The sequence below is a fragment of the Herpailurus yagouaroundi genome, unplaced genomic scaffold (genome assembly GCF_014898765.1).
Source record: "Herpailurus yagouaroundi ecotype Mexico unplaced genomic scaffold, PumYag 192, whole genome shotgun sequence".
NCBI lineage: Eukaryota > Metazoa > Chordata > Mammalia > Carnivora > Felidae > Herpailurus > Herpailurus yagouaroundi.
The window spans coordinates 27,043,530-27,062,288 of record NW_024412423.1 but is presented as its reverse complement, the minus strand read 5'-3'; the positions used below and the strand labels follow the sequence as shown (position 1 = coordinate 27,062,288).

At 42.6% G+C, this 18,759-nt stretch overlaps 2 protein-coding genes across 4 annotated transcripts; both read right to left on the bottom strand.

The window, feature by feature from the left end:
• Positions 1 to 4,161: 4,161 nt before the first annotated feature.
• On the bottom strand, positions 4,162 to 10,536 carry ZMAT2 (zinc finger matrin-type 2). The gene is made up of 6 exons (XM_040444712.1): positions 10,407 to 10,536; positions 9,977 to 10,070; positions 8,775 to 8,898; positions 7,264 to 7,337; positions 6,682 to 6,827; positions 4,162 to 5,733 (listed from the first exon to the last, which is right to left on the bottom strand). Exons 1-6 carry the CDS (start codon positions 10,422 to 10,424, stop codon positions 5,590 to 5,592), a joined length of 600 nt encoding a protein of 199 aa, XP_040300646.1. The 5' UTR covers positions 10,425 to 10,536; the 3' UTR covers positions 4,162 to 5,589.
• On the bottom strand, positions 9,976 to 18,752 carry LOC121010821 (histidine--tRNA ligase, mitochondrial). Of its 3 annotated transcripts, XR_005781383.1 has the most exons (14): positions 18,480 to 18,752; positions 16,960 to 17,034; positions 16,322 to 16,441; positions 16,108 to 16,203; positions 15,253 to 15,378; positions 15,038 to 15,145; positions 14,683 to 14,781; positions 14,402 to 14,495; positions 13,640 to 13,767; positions 13,307 to 13,546; positions 13,001 to 13,117; positions 12,639 to 12,785; positions 11,820 to 12,080; positions 9,976 to 10,070 (listed from the first exon to the last, which is right to left on the bottom strand). XR_005781383.1 is itself a non-coding variant. In XM_040444709.1 (13 exons), the coding sequence occupies exons 1-13, from the start codon at positions 18,585 to 18,587 to the stop codon at positions 12,021 to 12,023; spliced, it is 1,518 nt and encodes a 505-aa protein (XP_040300643.1). In that variant the 5' UTR covers positions 18,588 to 18,752; the 3' UTR covers positions 11,291 to 12,020. The 3 variants fall into 3 exon arrangements, 2 of the variants coding, with proteins under 2 accessions (XP_040300643.1, XP_040300644.1); XM_040444709.1 differs by lacking the exon at positions 9,976 to 10,070 and having other exon boundaries at positions 11,291 to 12,080; XM_040444710.1 differs by lacking the exon at positions 9,976 to 10,070 and having other exon boundaries at positions 11,291 to 12,080; positions 16,960 to 17,112; positions 18,480 to 18,579.
• Positions 18,753 to 18,759: the final 7 nt, after the last annotated feature.

Here is an 18,759-nt window from a genome sequence, read left to right as displayed (position 1 = left end):
GAGACTCCTCAAAAAATTAAAAGTAGTACTACACTATGACCCAGCAATTGCACGACTAGCTATTTATCCAAGGGATACAGGTGTGCTGCTTCAAAGTGGCACATGCACTTCAAGGTCTATAGCAGTGCTATCGACAATAGCCAAAGTATGTAAAGAGCCCAAATGTCCATCAATGGATGAATGGTCAAAGATGATGTCACACACACACACACACACACACACACACACACACACACTGGCGTATTACTCAGCAATCAAAAAGTATGAAATCTTGCCATTTGCAACTACGTGGATGGAACTAAAGGGTATTATGCTAAGCAAAATTAAATTAGTCAGAGAAAGACAAATATCCTATGACTTCACTCATATGAGGACTTTAAGATACAACACAGATGAACATAGGGAGGGAAGCAAGAATAATATAAAAACAGGTAGGGGGACAAAACATAAGAGACTCTTAAATATAGAGAACAGAGGGTTGCTAGAGGGGTTGTGGAGGGGGAATGGGCTAAACAGGTAAGGGGCATTAAGGAATCTACTCCTGAAATCACTGTTGCACTATATACTAACTTGGATGTAAATTTAAAAATAAATAAATAAAAATAAATAAACAAACAAACAAACAAATAAATAAATAAATAAATAGGGAGGGGGAACAAAAGAGAAGTCAGAACAAAAGAGAAGTCAGAACAAAAGTGGACAGAAAAAGAAAAGATACAAAACAAGAGTTAGTCAAAACCAGGAAAAACTGAAGAAAAAGACAAATCATCTCGGGGGGAAAAAAGACTAAGTTATAAGATGTCCCAGGAAACCGATTTTACTTAAAATATAATAACTGACATTAAGGAAAAAAACAGTCAAATAAAATCAAGAAAGCAACATGGATCACATAGAAAGTTATAGATACAGAAGCAAAGAACCCAACATGTATTATATGTAGTCTCTGAAGAAAAAAAGCGAAATAATGGAACAAATGTAATATTCAAAATTATAATACAAGAAAAGTTTCTGGAAATAAAACTTGAATCTACACATCAAAAGGGTCTTCCATGAACCTAGGAAAATTGATATGGAATGGTCAACTCTGAGATCTATCTTCGAAAATCAATTAGATTTGAAAGAAAAAAATCCCCCATGCCTCAGGCAAAAAGACAAAATCATTTAGAAAGGAAAGAATCAGATTGGTATTTTCACAATATACAACATATTCATACAATGTACAAAGAAAGGCAGCAAAGAAGTTTTTAAAAAACTAAGGACTCTCAAAATAAATAAACTTAAAACACTCAAGGAAAGAAATTTGAAGATTTTATATCCACCTGTCCTTCAAATACCAAAGCTACAAAAATCAGTATTAAACATGCAAAAACTCAAGAATACAGTATTCAGGAACCTCTCTTGAGGAATTTAGTACTAAGGAATGAGTTTCATCCCAATAAGGACTAACTAGGGGGAAATTCAGAAAACCTTACAATGGTGAGCATTAAATATATTGTTGTAGATCTCTAAAGTAAAGGTGGTAACAAGTGTGGAAAAACTGTATGCAAATTGTTTCCTAAAAACAACATGACTAAGAAAATGGGAGAGAAAAGGAAAAACAGAGTAAAATAATTCAGTTATATAATAAGAGGGAGTCAAGCTATAGCTGACAAAAAAAGGACATCCCAAATAAGGAAATTTGAGGACATGAGAAAAGATACAAGCCTGACTATAACTACTGGAATAAAAACACAAACATTACCACACACCAAACATAATTTTAAAAGTGAGTCTTTTGTTTAGGGTTGTATTTTGTTTCTGGCACTACAAGACGCTCCAGGTTCATCTCTTTATTTCCTTCCCCAGTCCTAGCATCAGCCAATTCTCCAAGGAGCCTGGTTCCTGGTGTAAAGGGAGCTGAACATTCACTGGAGAACCAGTTGCTCTGGTGCTTTGGATAGGGCATTAGTCTTAAAATACTCTCCCCAAAGCTGATTACTGGGAAAATGAAAAGAGCTGGGGCAGTGGCCAAAGGGCTAGAAAGTACCAGCAGGTCCTGAACCACTTGAGTAGCTAGGAGATGCTTTACTTGAAGAAACCAGTCAGCTACGGCCAACCTGGGTACATCCTCTAGATTATACTATCTTGACTGGCAAGAAAGACTCTATAAGTCAACCAGAACAGGAGTGATCTAGTATGCTCTAGTGTCCAAAAATTGCTCTTACTCAGCCACTCGAAGTGCCCATCTGAGGACACACAGCAATGAGGACTCATGTCCCCTTTACCTGCTAGTAAGCTCTACCAAGAAGTTGCCTTCCAAGCTTATTTATTACAGGCAACAGTCACCTGGTCCCCAAGTCTCTGGACAGGCCCTCCAGCCCCTCTGCTCCCAGGACAAACCACAGGGAATGCCCGAGTCAGAAGAGTGAAATCTTTGCAAGCTCCAAGTTCTCTTTCAGACCTTACTAGGAACTCTAGAGCTAAACCAAAGAAAAACCACAGAGTTCCCCTCCCAAGTGTCATAATAGGTATTATATAGTATTACTTTTTGTTACTATTTTTAAAAATTATTTTAAACCCACATGAATATTCTATTCCTTTCATGTGTACTGTTAAACAGCTAACCTTTCTCTTCCCATAATTCCTACTTTCTCCAGTTAACCAGTTATAATTTCATTATGCATCTTCCAGACCTTTTTCTCAATCTATATATTTCACTGGACACACAATATAGTTTTATGAAGGGGGTTGGAAGTTTGTGGAAATCAGTTTGTCTGGTATTGTTTTTGTGCTTTTACTTAACAGTAGGTCTTGATCTTTCTTGTTAGTACACAGATCTAAATCATATATATAGTAATGGCTGCACTATATTCAAGAATAAATGTATGTTTTATTTTAAATGTTTCACTGTTAAATAAACCTGCAGTAAACACCTTAGAAGTATATGTACACATACACAGGTATGTTTTTAGGATAGACATGAGTAGAAATGCTAAAGTCTCCACATTTAAGACTTCGGAGGGGGGACTATGGGAGAGGCTCAAGAGTCCCAGGGGGTGCCTGAAGCCACAGAATGATCTGAAACCATCCAATCTTTTGTCCCCTAGGTACTTTAACAGGCAATTCCACCAGAATGTAAATTCCATGACAGCTGAGCCTTGATGTCTTGCTCCAGAAAACAATACCAGGGCCTAGAACATGGTCAGCATCTCAGTAATCGCTGAATAAATGAACACATGTAGGCAAGTCACAGGCATATTCCTCAACCAAAATGCAAAATTTCCATGGATTTTAGAAAGACCACAAACCTCAAATAAGTTTCTCTTCCAGAGATTTCTGAGTTATCTGGGATTGCTCTGGGCTCCTAAATTTCCATCCCACCTCCTCACCCCACCCCACCTCCATCCCACCTCCTTTCCCCAACCACACCCTCCACCTTTTCAAGTCACCGCCTTGAATCCCTTCATACACTCATTACCTAGACATACCCCTTAGAGACTCAAACCACTTGTTAGTCCCAAGAGAATTTAGAGAACCTGGAATTCAGAATTGCTTTTTTAGTAGGGGTGACTCGAGTTAAGATTCCACTGTACCAAAGAGGGAGGGAAATCCTGTGAAGACAAGGTGAATTAGATGATTTCCTAAAGAGTACTGAATCATGGAAGGAATTCAGCTCACTGATATTTTCTCCAGCCTGCCTTAAAAGGGTGAGCAAAACAGCCCTAACTACTAGAGTCTGACTTGAAGGACCTGTAGAGCACACAATACTGTTAGCAAAGAACTCACTAATCTGCCTGCAATTGGCCAACAAATATTGTATAAGATACTTTGAACCAGGCCTTGAGCCAGTAGATAACATTCATAACGCTCCCAGTGGCAAGATTCAGCGTCAGAAACAAATTAGTCAAGTTATGCCTGACAGCAAGGGAATTACGTGCAAAAGTCCAAAGGAAAGAGTATAGTACTTTAAGGGATCCAAAGGTGACTCAGATGCTTCAAGGGGGCTACATGAGGCAGAGAACGTAAACAAGACATATATGGTGGCAGCCTTGTTAACCCACATAGAGTCCTCTTTTCAGGATACAGAAGTTTGTGTAACTATTGTTGGTTTATTTAAGGGACTGATTTTTCTTCTTCTGTATCCCTGGGACACACAGTACCCAATCCAGGGATTTTCAAAGCTTTTTTTTTTTTTTTAGTTCAGCAATCTGTGTGATCTAATGCTCAAGTTACACCAAAGTAGGGAAGGCAGTTTCTCAGTGGTTCTGAATGGGGCTGGGAGTAGGGATTTCACCATATCCTGGGGACACAATCTTAGCTGTCATACTTGGGGAGGAGGTGCACTACAAGCAGAGGCTAGGGATATTGCTAAACATCCTAAAATGCACAAGACAGCCTCCAGAACAAAGAATTAGCCAACCGAAAATGTCAACAGTGCCAAAATCCAGTAACCCTGTGCTTAGTCTAACTGCAAATAAGGAACACACTAAGTTCAACCCTCAACTCTGCTGTTCCAAAAAAGAGACCAAAGGAGGCTAAAATTAGAGAAAAAGTTTTGTTCAGTCTCCTCCGGATACACATCCCATCAGAGGAAAATACAACTCGTGCTGAAGGAACCTAGGGAAAAAAAAGTGACAGGACTCAAATGAAGGGAGAAGAAAGAATAAGCTCTATATGTAAATACTCAGTGTATGAAGAAAAAAACAATACACAGGGAAGAATATGGAATGTTCCCACCAAATGTGAATAGGCCCAGTCAATGCCATTTATTATACATGTTGAACAGTCTCTGAGACCCAAGGGCTCCCATATGAAGTTTTTTTTCCTTTTTCTTTTTTGCATCAAACAGGTTCTTCCAAGAGCCTGCTCACAAGGAAGAAAAAAAAGAGTAATCCTCAATAAAATGAAACAAACAGGAAACGCTCAACAGTCTACATATGAAGAACAAAAGTTAAAAAACTCACCAGACAAAAACCACACCAAACACTCGTCCCATTTAATTTCCTGTTACATGCACTGAAGGAGCCAAGAACATCAGGCCCCAAGGCAGCAATGCTCTGAGGTTCTAGCTCAGGCTCCCCCTATGTGACAAATTCATGCACACACGCCCGCACATACCAGACCCAGGCAGAAATACACATGCATGCACAGGTGGCAGAAAACCAGAGGAGGTTGAGGGGGATAGAAGGCTGGTCAAAAATATGCTAGCAACTGGAAACTGGGGACCCAGAGAACCCTTCTGCTGCAGGCTAAGCCAAGAGTCAAAATTAAAACAAAGGGAGAACACAGGATCAATGTAGTATGCTCAGGTAAGAGGTTGGACAGATGAAGAGGGAAAGATGCAGGGGGAGTTTAGGGAAAGCAGCCTCAGAAGAGGTTTTTATTGGGAACTCAGGCAGAGGTCCTGTGACTCCAGTGACATACTGAGGCTGAAGGAACATGCCACAGCATTTCCTCTGCATCCTGTGCTCTTTCCCAAAGTAGAGGGAAACCACAAACACACACCCTCGAGCCCTCCCCATTGCCACTCTTAAGGACTTTCCCAAGTACCCCGGAAAAAAATGAACCCCCTCACACACAAAGTTAGCAAAGGGCCAAGCATAGAAAGCCTCAGTAACTCTTCTTGGTGGAACCAAAGCCAGAGAAGCCCATCACAGCTGCCATCTCATCATCCTCCTCAAATGTCAAGTCCTCCTCAGCCCTCCTTTTCTTCTCCTTCTGTTTCTCTTTCTTGTAGGCTTTGGCCTTTTCCTCCTAGGGGGGAAATCACTCAGAATCAGTTCAGACTCCTGAGCCAAAGATTGAAAGAGACAAGTGAGGTCAAGATTCCTTTCTATCTTTAGGAGAAAGCAGTTAAAGACAAATAAAATTTTAAGAACAGAAGAAAAGCCACACTAGGGGCGCCTGGGTGGCGCAGTCGGTTAAGCGTCCGACTTCAGCCAGGTCACGATCTCGCGGTCCGGGAGTTCGAGCCCCGCGTCGGGCTCTGGGCTGATGGCTCAGAGCCTGGAGCCTGTTTCCGATTCTGTGTCTCCCTCTCTCTCTGCCCCTCCCCCGTTCATGCTCTGTCTCTCTCTGTCCCAAAAATAAATAAATGTTGAAAAAAAAAAAAAAGAAAAGCCACACTAAAGATTATAAGAAACAACAAAGACAAATTTTAGACTGTGAAGAGCACTTCTCAGCCCTACGTTCCAGGTTATCTCTGGTTCTTAAAAAAGGTTATGGAAGCAAAACCACATAATAGTACCTATCATCCTGGGGCACACAGCACATGCCAGGAATTGGTCTATGTGCTTTGCGTAGATTATATATTAAGATCTCTAATATGGGGAAACCGAGACATGGAGAAGTTCTATAACTTGCCCAAGAGTCATAGCCAGTAAGTGAAGGAAACAGAATTCTGACCCAGTCAGGCTGGTTCCACATGCCTCTTGGGGACTAGGTGTATTTAATCCCTCCTGCAGTAAGAAAAAAAGTAAGTAGGCCCAGAGAGTCCACGAAAAAAGAATAGGTTTACAGCCATATTCTTAAGATCATGAGAGTCCCAAACAAAGGCAGTAAAGGTTTCCCCCAATATAGAGAAATTCAGGATTCAATTATCCTCTGGGGGTGGGAGTGGAATGAGGAAGAATGCTTCCCCATGATTCAGAACATAAAACTCAAAGCTAGGGGATAAAAGATGAAAGAACAGCAGAGCCTTACTTCTTCTCTGAGCTCCTTCATCCTTTCCTCAAAATCATAATCCTTCTGTTTCTCTTCCATCTTCTTCTTGTTGACTTCAAAACGTTTCTTCACCTGATCCAAGGTGGAACGTTCCACACGCATAGACATGCCCAGATTTCGCTGATCTGGGTGGGATCAAGAGTGAAAAAGGTAATGTCAGTACATCCCCAGTCCCTCAAAGTCTTTTCTTGACATTAAAAAAAAAAAAAACTTCTCATAAAATACAAAGCAAAAATAATTATGGCTGGAAAAAACTCCATTGGCTTTACTTGTTCCCAGAAGCAGCAGCTACAGATAGCCAAGATGCAAGTGGTGTTCAACTGCCTTTACTGAGCAAATGCATACCAGTGGGTACAGCTAGGCCATGGAAAAGACCATGGTCTTCTTGTTGAAAGCTTGAAACAGTGTCTCATCCAGGGCCTCCAGAAACATTAGATAATGAAGTAAAGGATGCCCTGTACTGAAGCAATTAGAGTATTTCTCAGGCATTAAAAAAAGATCCAACAGAAACTACCCTTTCCCCAAACCCAGCCCTAAACATAAACTACCTCCAAGCCTTACGTTTCTTTCCATTAATGTGATCCAGGAAGTTGATGGAGTCCTTCACAACACAATCACAGACATTGCAGTAATACCTAGAAAACAGAATAAATAGCACTTGTGGTCAAATCTAGCTATAAGGATCTTTTTTAAAAAAAAAATTTTTTTTTTACGTTTATTTATTTTTGAGACAGAGAGAGACAGAGCACGAACAGGGGAGGGGCAGAGAGAGAGAGGGAGACACAGAATTGGAAGCAGGCTCCAGGCTCTGAGCCATCAGCCCAGAGCCCGACGCAGGGCTCGAACTCACAGACCGCGAGATCGTGACCTGAGCCGAAGTCGGATGCTCAACCGACTGAGCCACCCAGGCGCCCCACTAGCTATAAGGATCTTAATGTTTTCAGCCAAGAAACTCCTATTTTTTAGGTAAGTTTTCTTTTTACAAGAAGGCACGTCTGATTTTCATAAAGCTTTATCTCTTGGAAGAATATGGTAGCCAACCTCCATGACGCCAAAATTCCTGGTATTCCTACCTTGTGTAGTCCCCTCCCAATTGGTACTAGGGTTAGTCTGTGACTAAAAGAATATGTCAAAAGTGATGCTATGTCACTTACAAAATAAGGTTATTAAAAAAAAAGTGGCTTCTGTCTTTGTCTGTCCGTGTCTTACTCTGGGGAAGCCACTATGGAGCAGCACTATGGAGAAGCCCATGGGGCAAAGAACTGAGGCCTCTAAAGCACCGCCACGTGAAAAAGCCTTCAATCAAATGATTCAGCTCCACTTACACCTCAGATGAAGGCAGACACACCAGACACCTATACTGTAGCTTTGTGAAACCCTGAGCCAGAACCACCTCGCTAAGCCTTTCCCAGATTATTTAGACACAGAAATTGTGAGCTATTTGTTATTTCATGATGCTAAATTTTGGATTTGTTAACTTACAAAGCAAGAGAGAACGAATACAAAGAGGAATGACGTTAGTGGATTTTCTAAGCAACTCAGACATGTCATTCATTGCTATCTGTTTTGCCCTCCTGCTAGAAAGACTAAGTGAACATGGAAGTAGTAGTGGTGGGCAAAAGAATAAAGAGTTGTTGTAGGACACTTCTTACCATGGGAGGCAGGTAGTCAGGAAGAAGGTGTATAACCAAGCAATCCATAACAACTACAGCCTCTGCAGCCAGTCTGGAACCTCAACTCCCTTTATTCAACAGCTCCTAGGCTCCATTCTATCTCCACCTAATCTCTCCCCTAAATATCTCTTCAGTAGTTCTTTTCCTCATTTCTTCTTTAAAATATTAAGTAGCACTTACAGTACTAGTATGAATAAGCCTACCGAGTGACTCCTCCTAGAGACACTATTATGTTTAGTTGAGACCTTGGGGGAACAAAGAAAAACAAACTTAAAGGTAGAATTGTAGGCAACAAGGTTGTTATCCTGGGGCCAGGGAACCTCCTCAACACCTGCTAAAAGCAACACAGAGTTTATTATACCTATTCCTGGCTCCTGAGAAAGATGAAAAGTCACTCACCCTCCCATCTCTGATTGTGGTGTGGTCTTAGTAATGACAATTGTCTTCCCAAGCTTGGATTCCAGGTCCACCTTGTAGTCTCTATGCCGGAGGAGCTCCCTTTTGACTGGCTGCACTGGTTTTCCTAAAGTATAATAGAGGAGAAAGTTTCTTCAATACTTCAGTTCTTGAACCAGAAAGGAAAAGAAATGCATGATACCCAAAATACAGGTGTCTACTCTCATTTCTTTCTTGAACCCAAAGCCAGCGACACAAGGAGCACTTCTAGCAGCACCAAGACAGAATCTCGACACAGGAAAAATGATAAGCAGTCCCTAAACTACGTACAGCTTTTACCCACTTTAAAGCCAACAAGTCTAAAAGCAAAGTTTTTTTACTGATTAACTGAATTGAAAGGAGGAGTTATGAATTTTCACAAAAAGCGAACTTTTAAAAGAGCAAAGACACTTTCAGACAGATACCCCAAGCATTAACACAGAAAAGAATCTTCACAGGGCTGGGGAAAATTTTTAAAGATCAATATTCAGGAAATACCTGTTATGTGGCTGGCACTACTGTACAAATTACATAAAAACTAAAAGGGTTAGTGTGTACAAGATGGTGTGAAACTAAACTGAAAGAAGAATGTATACGTTTGAAAACAGAAAATAAGACATTTATTTTTGTACAGTGGAATCTCTATCTAGGAGAGGAGCACCAACTCCCAACACTGTACATAGGGAGCAGTACTACTGAGCATCAGCTTAAAAAAAAAAAAAAAAAATCACACACTCCTTAGTAGTACCCTTGCTCTTCTCAGACTACAGGGAAAGGTCTTAACTGAGCCAGTTCTTCTTCCCCTTACGTGACTTCAAAGGAAAGAAGCCAGCCTCAATAGCAGAATGCACAGCAACAAAATACTCCACTTCTTTTCTGTCACTACTAAGGATTCCACTCTCTTATCTGTACTTCAGAAAAGTACGAAATGAGCCAAGCAAAAGGAGAGCAAGGAAGTAGAAGAAACAGAGGGGAAAACACCTCAAAACCGCTTCAGTCCTTCTTCTTGCTCTCATTTTATACATTAAGAACTCAAGGGGCAGGGAGGCAACGCTCTGCCAGAGGTTACACGGCGTAAAAGGTCAATGCATTTCAACTCCCCACCGGCTCCCAGCTATGGCTTCGCCTCTACTATACCCACAGCCCTTGACGGAGCAGGCACGCACCATCCTTCTTTTCTCTCTCTTCCGTGAGCCTCTTCTCGGCAAGCTTCTCATATTCATCTTTGTCCCACTTTCGGCGAAAGTCCAAGTTTTTCGTCTGTAGAGAAAAAAGCGCTCAAGATTCGTCGCTAATCACGTCCGACCCCTAGAGAAATGGAAAGACCCGCGTCTACGCGGCACGGCGTCCCGCGGACCTGTGGAGAGCGAAGACTCTCCGGACCACACCAGACTAAGGTAGCCTCAGGACCCAAACCCAAGAGACCTCCGCGATTCCACAAACCCTGAACCAGAGCTCCACGGGGAAGCTCTTGAATCCGGGCCATTACACCACAAGGAGGTGTCGAGAAGCCAGCCGGCTGCAGGATATTCCGCACTGAGAAGCCACCCTCTGCCCCCCGCCCGACCAAAGCCTCCACACACACACAACACCTACCCCACTGCCGGACGCCATCTTCACTGCGAAGTGAATGGGAAGCCGGAAAATGACGTAAAAAGCGGCCTTGAGCCGTAAAGCAGGCTTGCCCTCCAATAAGCTTAGAGTCTCGTGTTCTAAACGAGCTAAGGACTGGAGGGCTTCTTAAACAAGCTTGTTGGCCCCTCCTCTGACCCAAGAAAATGACGCATGCGCAAGGGGGGGGGGGGTTTGAAGCAACACGGAAGTAAGGGTGCGTACAGACGTTTCTTTCCCCAGGCTTTCAAAACGTGCGTTGAAGGGCTGATTTAGTTCGACTCGTCTATTTTACAAACGAGGCAACGGTCCAGATCAGCGCCCTCTGATCTAAGCAATTTTGCGTGCGTTTGCCAAGAGTTTCTCAGTTTTCGTTAAGGCTGAATCGGTTATCAGGAGTTCTAGGTGTCCCATTTACCTGTATGCACGAAAGATACGGTCCTGACACCACAGTGTTTTTAAAGATTGCAGCCTTCCCAACGCACAAATACAAAATTCTTTTTGCACACTCTCTCCTTGTTTTGAAGCAACGCTAACACCCTTTGGTTAACTCATTTTTCCTTAAACTGAGGAATCTTACAGTCTTTCAATCTATAGGGCACAATTTAATTAACATGATTGGACTTGGAAAGGCCAGTCATCAGCAACTCTGTAGGGTGAAGAACTCTGACAGATGACTCACTATGTGTTGAGTTGGGGGTTGAGGGGTTAATGGGCAGCAGTCGGGAACTGTGACTGCTCCATTCACTGAATACAGAAGCATCACCCCAGGGAGGTTGCTCCTAGCTCTCAGAATTCTCTAGTGTACACTCAAGCATTTTCTATGGTCTATGCAAACCAATCTCTTGATGACAAATCACCCAAGCTACTTCATTTAATATTTTATTTAATACATTATCCAATCACTTCTAGAAAGGTCACCTCCATAGGAGAATATGGAATAAAGTCAGAGTAGTAATTCTGGCACAGGAAATGGTCTCCAAAATCTCAAAAGATTAGACCATTGCATCAAGTCACCTATTAAATTCAACATTCAAAATTACTAAACAGACAGCCTCATTCTATGTGGATGGGCTAGAGACATGCCATATCAATATGAGCACTACTTTGCCCTCAGGATAGCATCTCTGTCCTCAAAAGAGAAAGTAGCCGTTCCCCCTTCTTTGCTGTCTTCCAAAACTCCCTGGACAGGCCAAGGGCAGATTGTGGACAAATTCCCCAGAATCTGGTTCAGAAGCCACAGTAGAAGGCTAAGATTCTGACTTTTGGTCTCAATGGTCTCAGCCTTAGGCAACTTTCCTAGAGCTTTGCTAAAAGCAACCATCTCAGTACCTATTGGCAGCATTCAATGGCACTTCAATTCTGCCTCTGCAGTTAGAGCATGTCTCTTTCACATACCAGCCATCTGCACCCATGCAGAATAGCTGCTTGCACTAGCCCAGGAGTCCTCAGGGCCTTCCACAGTTCTGTACCCAGAAAGGATGGAGAAGGCAGAGGAACTTGTCACCCATCCTGGCCAGCAGTTGTGAAGTCCATCAGCAACTCAGTTCTAGAAGAAACATTTTCTAGAAAGAGCAGCAGATGGCAATCAGGCAAGAGTCAAGACTCAGATAGTCGCTTCTGAATTTCAGCCACAAGATTTTCCCGTTTAATAGCCACCTGTAACATAAAAGAACCTTCATGTGACAAACTATAGAGTGATACTAGATTCTTAGTCACTGCTTTTCCACATGCGTTTTACTCTGCATCTGCTCCCACTACTTATGCAACCAACAGGGAGAAGTATGGGCTTCAAGCTGGAATGGGCAATGTATGCCCTCAAGAGATTCTAACACCTGGGGCATCTGTCTCGTTCAGTGAATAGAGCATGTGACTCTTAATCTTGGACTTCTGAGTTTGAGCCCCATGATGGGTGCTGAGATTACTGAAGAAATAAAATCTTTAGGGGAGCTTGAGTAGCTCAGTCATTTAAGCATCTGACTCTTGATTTAGGCTCAGGTCATGATCTCACAGTCTGTGAGGTTGAGCTCTGCACTGGGCTCTATGCTGACAGTGTGAAGCCTCCTTGGGATTCTCTCTCTACCCCTCCCTTGCTCAACCACTTGCAAAGTATGCTCTCTCTCTCTCTCTCTCAAAATAATTAAACATTAAAAACAAAAACAAAAAAGAATCTAAGAAAGATAGAAACCCTTGGTGCCTTCCATTTCCCCCACTCACCTCCTCCCTGCTGGCCACTGAACGAAGCTTGATTATCCCTTCTTTCATTTCTTGCTCACCAATAATGACCACCAGTGGAATGCCCATGTCCTCACAGTAGTGCAGTTGCGTTAGTAGTTTAGGGTTGTTTTTATACAGCAGCTCTGCCTGAAAACAGTGAAGACAGAGTAAGGAGCTGAGGAATAACCACACTACTCAACCCCAGGAACAAGCATTGCCAAAGAAATAAGTACCTAACCCTTCTACTAGAAGACACTTTAGTGAAGACCAGAAATTTCTTAAGTTCCACCTTGCATAAGGTAGAAATGGTCACCTGAATGTCCACATATACCTAGATGACCTGGATATCAGATTTATCATACCTTGATACCAGCATCCCAAAGTTCTGCAATTAGCTTCAACCGTTCATGAAGAAAGTTCTTCTGTGGTGTGGCCACAAACACTTGGGTCTCTGTAGTCCGTATCTTCTGACCAAAAGTCTGATTAAAGAGAAAGGAAAAACATAAAACTAATAAAAAAAAAGCCAAAATTTCCTGTGCATCAGAAACTTAAAAAAAAAAAAAAAAAAAAAAAAGGACAAAAAGAATCATCAGAAAAACAATCCCACTGTATATCCAAAAACATGAGTTTAAGTCTCTAGCCCCACTCCACCCCAACCTAAGACCTACCTTCATCCTCTGCTCCACAATAGAGAAGATTCGCTCTACCCCAATACTGAGTCCCACACACGGCACCTTGTGGCCCTTGGGGTCAAACATGCCCACCAGCTTATCATAGCGTCCACCAGCAGCCACACTGCCCACATTGAAGGACTCCTGAGCCTGAGCCGGGGTCTGTAGTAGCACTGCTTCATAGATTACTCCAGTATAGTAGTCCAGGCCCCGAGCTAGGCTTAGGTCAAAAGAGATCTGTGGGAACAAGGCTATAGTAAGTCCCAGAAAACACTCAGGACCCTGAGAGCCCCAAAGCTCAGCAAAAAGTCCACTGCCAACTCAGCTTACCTTCTCAGCAATTCCAAATAAAGTCAGGTATTCAAATAGCAGCTTCAAGTCCCCCAGGCCATCTAGAGCCTGCTTGTTCTGTGATAGTCTAGGATCCTGGAACATTTGCTCTATCAAGGAAACCCCACCTAGGGAGACATATGGGGAGAAATAAGGTCTGTGCTATTCACCCAGATTTGTTTTATCCAAATTTATTCCTAATTTGTTCCAGCCAGTCCTCCTTACTTTATTTTTTAATGTTTATTTACTTGTTTTGAGAGAGAAAGAGAGAGTAAGCTCTCACAAATGCATGCAGAAGTGGGCCAGTGGGGGAGGGGCAGATAGAGAGGGAGAGAGAAAGAATCCCAAGTAAGCTCTGCTGAGTCAGTGCACAGCCCAACTTGGGGCTCGATCCCATGACTCATGAGATCATGACCTGAACCAAAATCAGGAGTAAGACACTTAACCGAATGAGCAACCCAGGTGCTCCTACTCCTCTTCATTTTCTTATTAAAAAAAAAAAAAAAAAAAAAAAAAACAACCCTCAAAAATAAATAAACATTTAAAAAAAAAAAAAAATCCTGATGTCTTATGACCAGACTCACCTCTGCTTTTGCCATCTGAGGACACAAAGTGGTTACACTAACTAAAAGTGAAATTAAATTCAGGCCAGGTTCTGATGTCACACATCTTCAGAAAGGAGCTGTTTCAGAGGCAGAAGTTTGTACACCCATCACCCTCACTCCACTTCTATCACATAGCCCACAAAACCCTGGTTCTTACCATGACATTGAACATAGTCCCCAATTCTATCAGCCACTTCAGGAGCCAGGCCTTTCTTTGCCACCATCTCATGTCTCACATCTTTCCAAGATATCTGTGCAAACACCCAAATATTAGCCCAGTTCCAAAATCCTTCTTTATCTAACTGGAAATGTCATGAGTACCTAACATTATACTCAGCAAAGTCAGAGGCAGCTCAGGAAATCCAGCGACAGGGGTATAGATTTGAGGGCAGGGCAGAGACTTGGATATGGTCTACTAAAACATGTCTTTTTTGTTACCTTGTCTAGTTTGTCTATCGAGGAGCAGATGGCATGGAACTTGCTTTCAGGAACACCGCAGACAGCAAACATCCCATCCAAAATCCGCCGATCATTGACCTGGGAACTCAGTGGAAGTAACACAAGTGCCTCGTCAATCCCCTTTCCCTCAAAACAATGGCAGTCCCTACTAGCCTGTCTCATAAAAATGACAGAAAAAAATTTCATAGGATGACTATATAGATATAGATAAAATTAAATAACTGTTCTGAGAAAATGCCAGATCTATAGGATTAAAGGCTGGGGTCACCTATGTTTTAGGACATAATCAGGCCAAATCCAGATTTTTCCCCTCAGTCCTTAGCCCTGGTCTCACCTTAATGATGAAGTCCCCCAGCTGCAATCCACTAAGAATTTCACACATGATCTTCAAACACTCTGCGTCAGGGATCATAGGATCAAACTGACCAGCAATGTCAAAATCCTACAACAACGAAAAAGATGGGGGAAAAAAATCTTCACTGAGTAGCCAGTTCTCAGGTTGTAGCCTCCCAAACTATCAAACCATGCTGCCCCCATCAGGTCACTTACACACTGGCAGAACTCCCTGTAGCGGCCTTGGACTATGGTTGGGCTCTCCCGCCGCCACACTTTTCCAACATGGTAACGTTTCATCTTCTTCACCTTATTCATGGCCAGATAACGAGCAAAAGGGACCTCACATAAATAAGTTAAGGAGAAAGGATACTACATCCAAAGCTTAGGCCCAGTGTGTGGACATTTGAGAGGAATGGGCCATTATCAACTGGATCTCATCCACTAGGATGAAAACAAGGACCTTCTCTGTCTTGTTTCCCACTATTCCCAATGCCTAACAGTGCTTGACATTCAATATATATAAAGGAATGAAGGAATCTCTCCAAGCAAAAGTGCAAGTTCAGTAAAAAGCAGGGGAAGCTGGCCTACTGGCCACTGAATGAAACAGAAATGCTCCAAGAACTTCCAAGTATGGGCTATTACTTCCTATTCAGATCAATTCTCAACCATTTCAAAATAGTCAAGTTTTCAGAACCTGGATTTCCTTGCAACTATGTCGATGTTTTTTAAAATAGAGGTCAAGAACCACCTGCCCCTTCATGACCCCAGACGCCTGTTTACAATGTACATTGCTGAGCCCCACTCCAGCTATAGAATTAAGAAGATCTGGGGGTAAGGGCCAGAAATCTGTATTTCTCCAGGCTTCCACAAGAGTTTCTGATACATAATGAAGTTAAATGACAACACTCCAGGCCAGGCTCTGCTGGCAGAATTGCTTTCTGGGAGGAACTAGAAGTAAAGGCTGCTGCAAATAGACGTAGGGGGCCCAGAGGCACTTTTGTCCCTTTTGTCAAAGAAAGTCGTCTGGGTTTGGAAAGAGATGTCAGTCTCCAACACTTAGAAAGATACAGTAAGGTCATAGCGCAGGGACAACAGCTCTCCACCCTGATCCTTCAGATCATAGATGAGCCCAGAGTCCTCTCCATACTTCTCAGTGAGCATTTCCTGCAGGGATCAAACAAAAAATGCCACAGTTCAAAGGACTCCAAAACACAGGCTAAAAGTTCTTTCAAAAACTGAAGACAGGTGAAAAAATGGAGTCCCAAAAGTTTTTCCTTCTTACCTTTAGCTCAAATGCGGGAGTATCTAACCTCTTTGCTCCATGACGTTTAAAGCAGCCAACAACCATATCAAGAATTTTCTCCCTCACAACCATCTGCTGGGGACTAAGATCTCTGGTGCCCTAGAAACCAATAGGAGCCATGGCCAAAACAAAGACAAAAAACAAGTCCATTTAAGACAAAGAGTTAAACAACATCTATAATCGAAGGTCTGAAGTTGAAATCTCTTTGAATTCAGATGAATGATCCTCATAAATATCTCAAGAATAGGGAATTTTTGGGGCGCCTGGGTGGCTCAGTCGGTTAAGCGTCCAACTTCGGCTCAGGTCATGATCTCACGGTCCGTGAGTTCGAGCCCCACGTCGGGCTCTGTGCTGACAGTGCAGAGCCTGGAGCCTGTTTCAGATTCTGTGTCTCCCTCTCTCTCTGCCCCTCCCCCGTTCATGCTCTGTCTCTCTCTGTCTCAAAAATAAATAAACGTTAAAAAAAAAAAAAGAAAAGAATAGGGAATTTTTTTTTTTTTGATTCGTCTAAAAAGACATTAAAAGGGATTAGGGAAGAGACAAGCAGAGCAGAGGGAAGAACTGAGGGCAGTGCTCCAAGGAACCCTAATAGGACAGGGTAGGGAAAAGGGCATTACCTTTGGGGTCTTGATGATAAAATTTGATTTCTCTTGTTGTGGTTTCAGTTGGGATGTTAACACTGCCTCTGCAAACTGTCAGAAAAAGGAATGTGAGGTGTGCTCCTTTCAAGACTGTCCAGACCTGTGACACTTCTGGCCCTATGTCCAGACCTACAAAGACATTTGGCCCTGAGCAACAGGCAGACTGAACAATGTTTTATCTACTCCAATCTCAGCGTCACTCTAAAACATATGTTGTATGTGCATTATATATGTAATACATATGAGATCAGGTCTTTATCATAGTTGTTGTTTTTAAATGTATTCACTATATTTGGAGATATTAAACATCTGAAAAAGCTTAAGCACCTGAGAACAATGAAGGCACAAAACAACCCACCACTACCACCGCCAACCATCCAGCAGTAGGGATTAGTATGATCTACAATTCTCAATTCCTACTCAAAGAGCAAAACCATAAATTTTTAATAAGATAGCAGTAGTCATTAGGCTTAGAGACATGGAAAAAGCAACCTGAAGACAGAAAAGAACCAGCCCAAAACACAGAGCATGCCCATGGAATGAACAGGAATGGATATCCAAATTGAACTAAAAAAAGCCAGATTGGTAGGATGCTGTGACTGAAAATTAATAATAAGATCTGAACCCTGTTATTTATGATAGGAAAGCCTCTGCTAGGGTGTTTGACAAAGTAAAACAGATTCGGTAGTTTCTTTATTAGCAGAAGGCTGTATGCTCCTTTCTGAAATATAGAGGGTGTGAGAGTTCCATATTTTGGCGGATTCTCTCCTCCAAAGGATGACAGTTCACAATCCTTCCTCTGCAATTCCAAAATCCTAAAACCTCTAAAAACCGAAAATGTTTTTTTGTTTTGTTTTGTTTGTTTTTGGAGGGATGGGCATTGCTCATTTTGAGGTAAATTCTAATGTGAACTCAGCCCACTTATGGGCTTCAGTCATCTCATTTAATGGGAATATTCATATACTTTGCTTAAGAATGTGTTTGACTCTGGGGCGCTTGGGTGGCTCAGTCGGTTGAACGGCTTCGACTCAGGTCATGATCTCTCAGTTCGTGAGTTTGAGCGCCGCATCGGCCTCTGTGCGGACAGCTCAGAGCCTGGAGTCTGCTTCAGATTCTGTGTCTCCCTCTCTCTGCCCCTTTCCCGCTCATGCTCGGTCTCTCTCTGTCTCCCAGAAAATGAATAAACGTTAATAAATAAATTAAAAAAATAATGTGTTTGACCCCAAGAGGTTCACATAAGGGATTGTGGACCTATATTATAAATGTATCCGTAGATAAATCATTTAACCTAGCTTACTGTTTCCTCAACAATAAAATGGAAATAATCACAACCTCTCAAGACTGCTATGAGGATTAAATGACAAAGCATCTAAAACGCTTAGCTTAGTACCCCTAAACTACTCAAAAAACTCTGACAATACTAATGGAGTGCAGGCCGCGAATCCCTGCTCCGGATCTGGAGATCCTGCCCCGACAGACCACTCAGCCTGGCTCACCTGGCTATGAAAATGGACCTCCCTGATGCACACAGCACGGGGCGACCGCAGAAGCTGGGCAAACAGTGAAGCCCAAGCCCTCATGTGCAGGAATCCGAACGGGGGCATCGTGTAGCAAGAAAGCCCTTTTCCGAGACAGGCGCCAAAACCTGGGAACGAAGCAGGTCGGACCCAGTAAGGGTGCAGAACGCTGCAGAAGGTAGCCCTAGCACCCTGGAAAAGAGAATACTTCCGCACCTTCCAAACCCTACTGGCTGGCCCCGGACCTCCCAGGCGCACG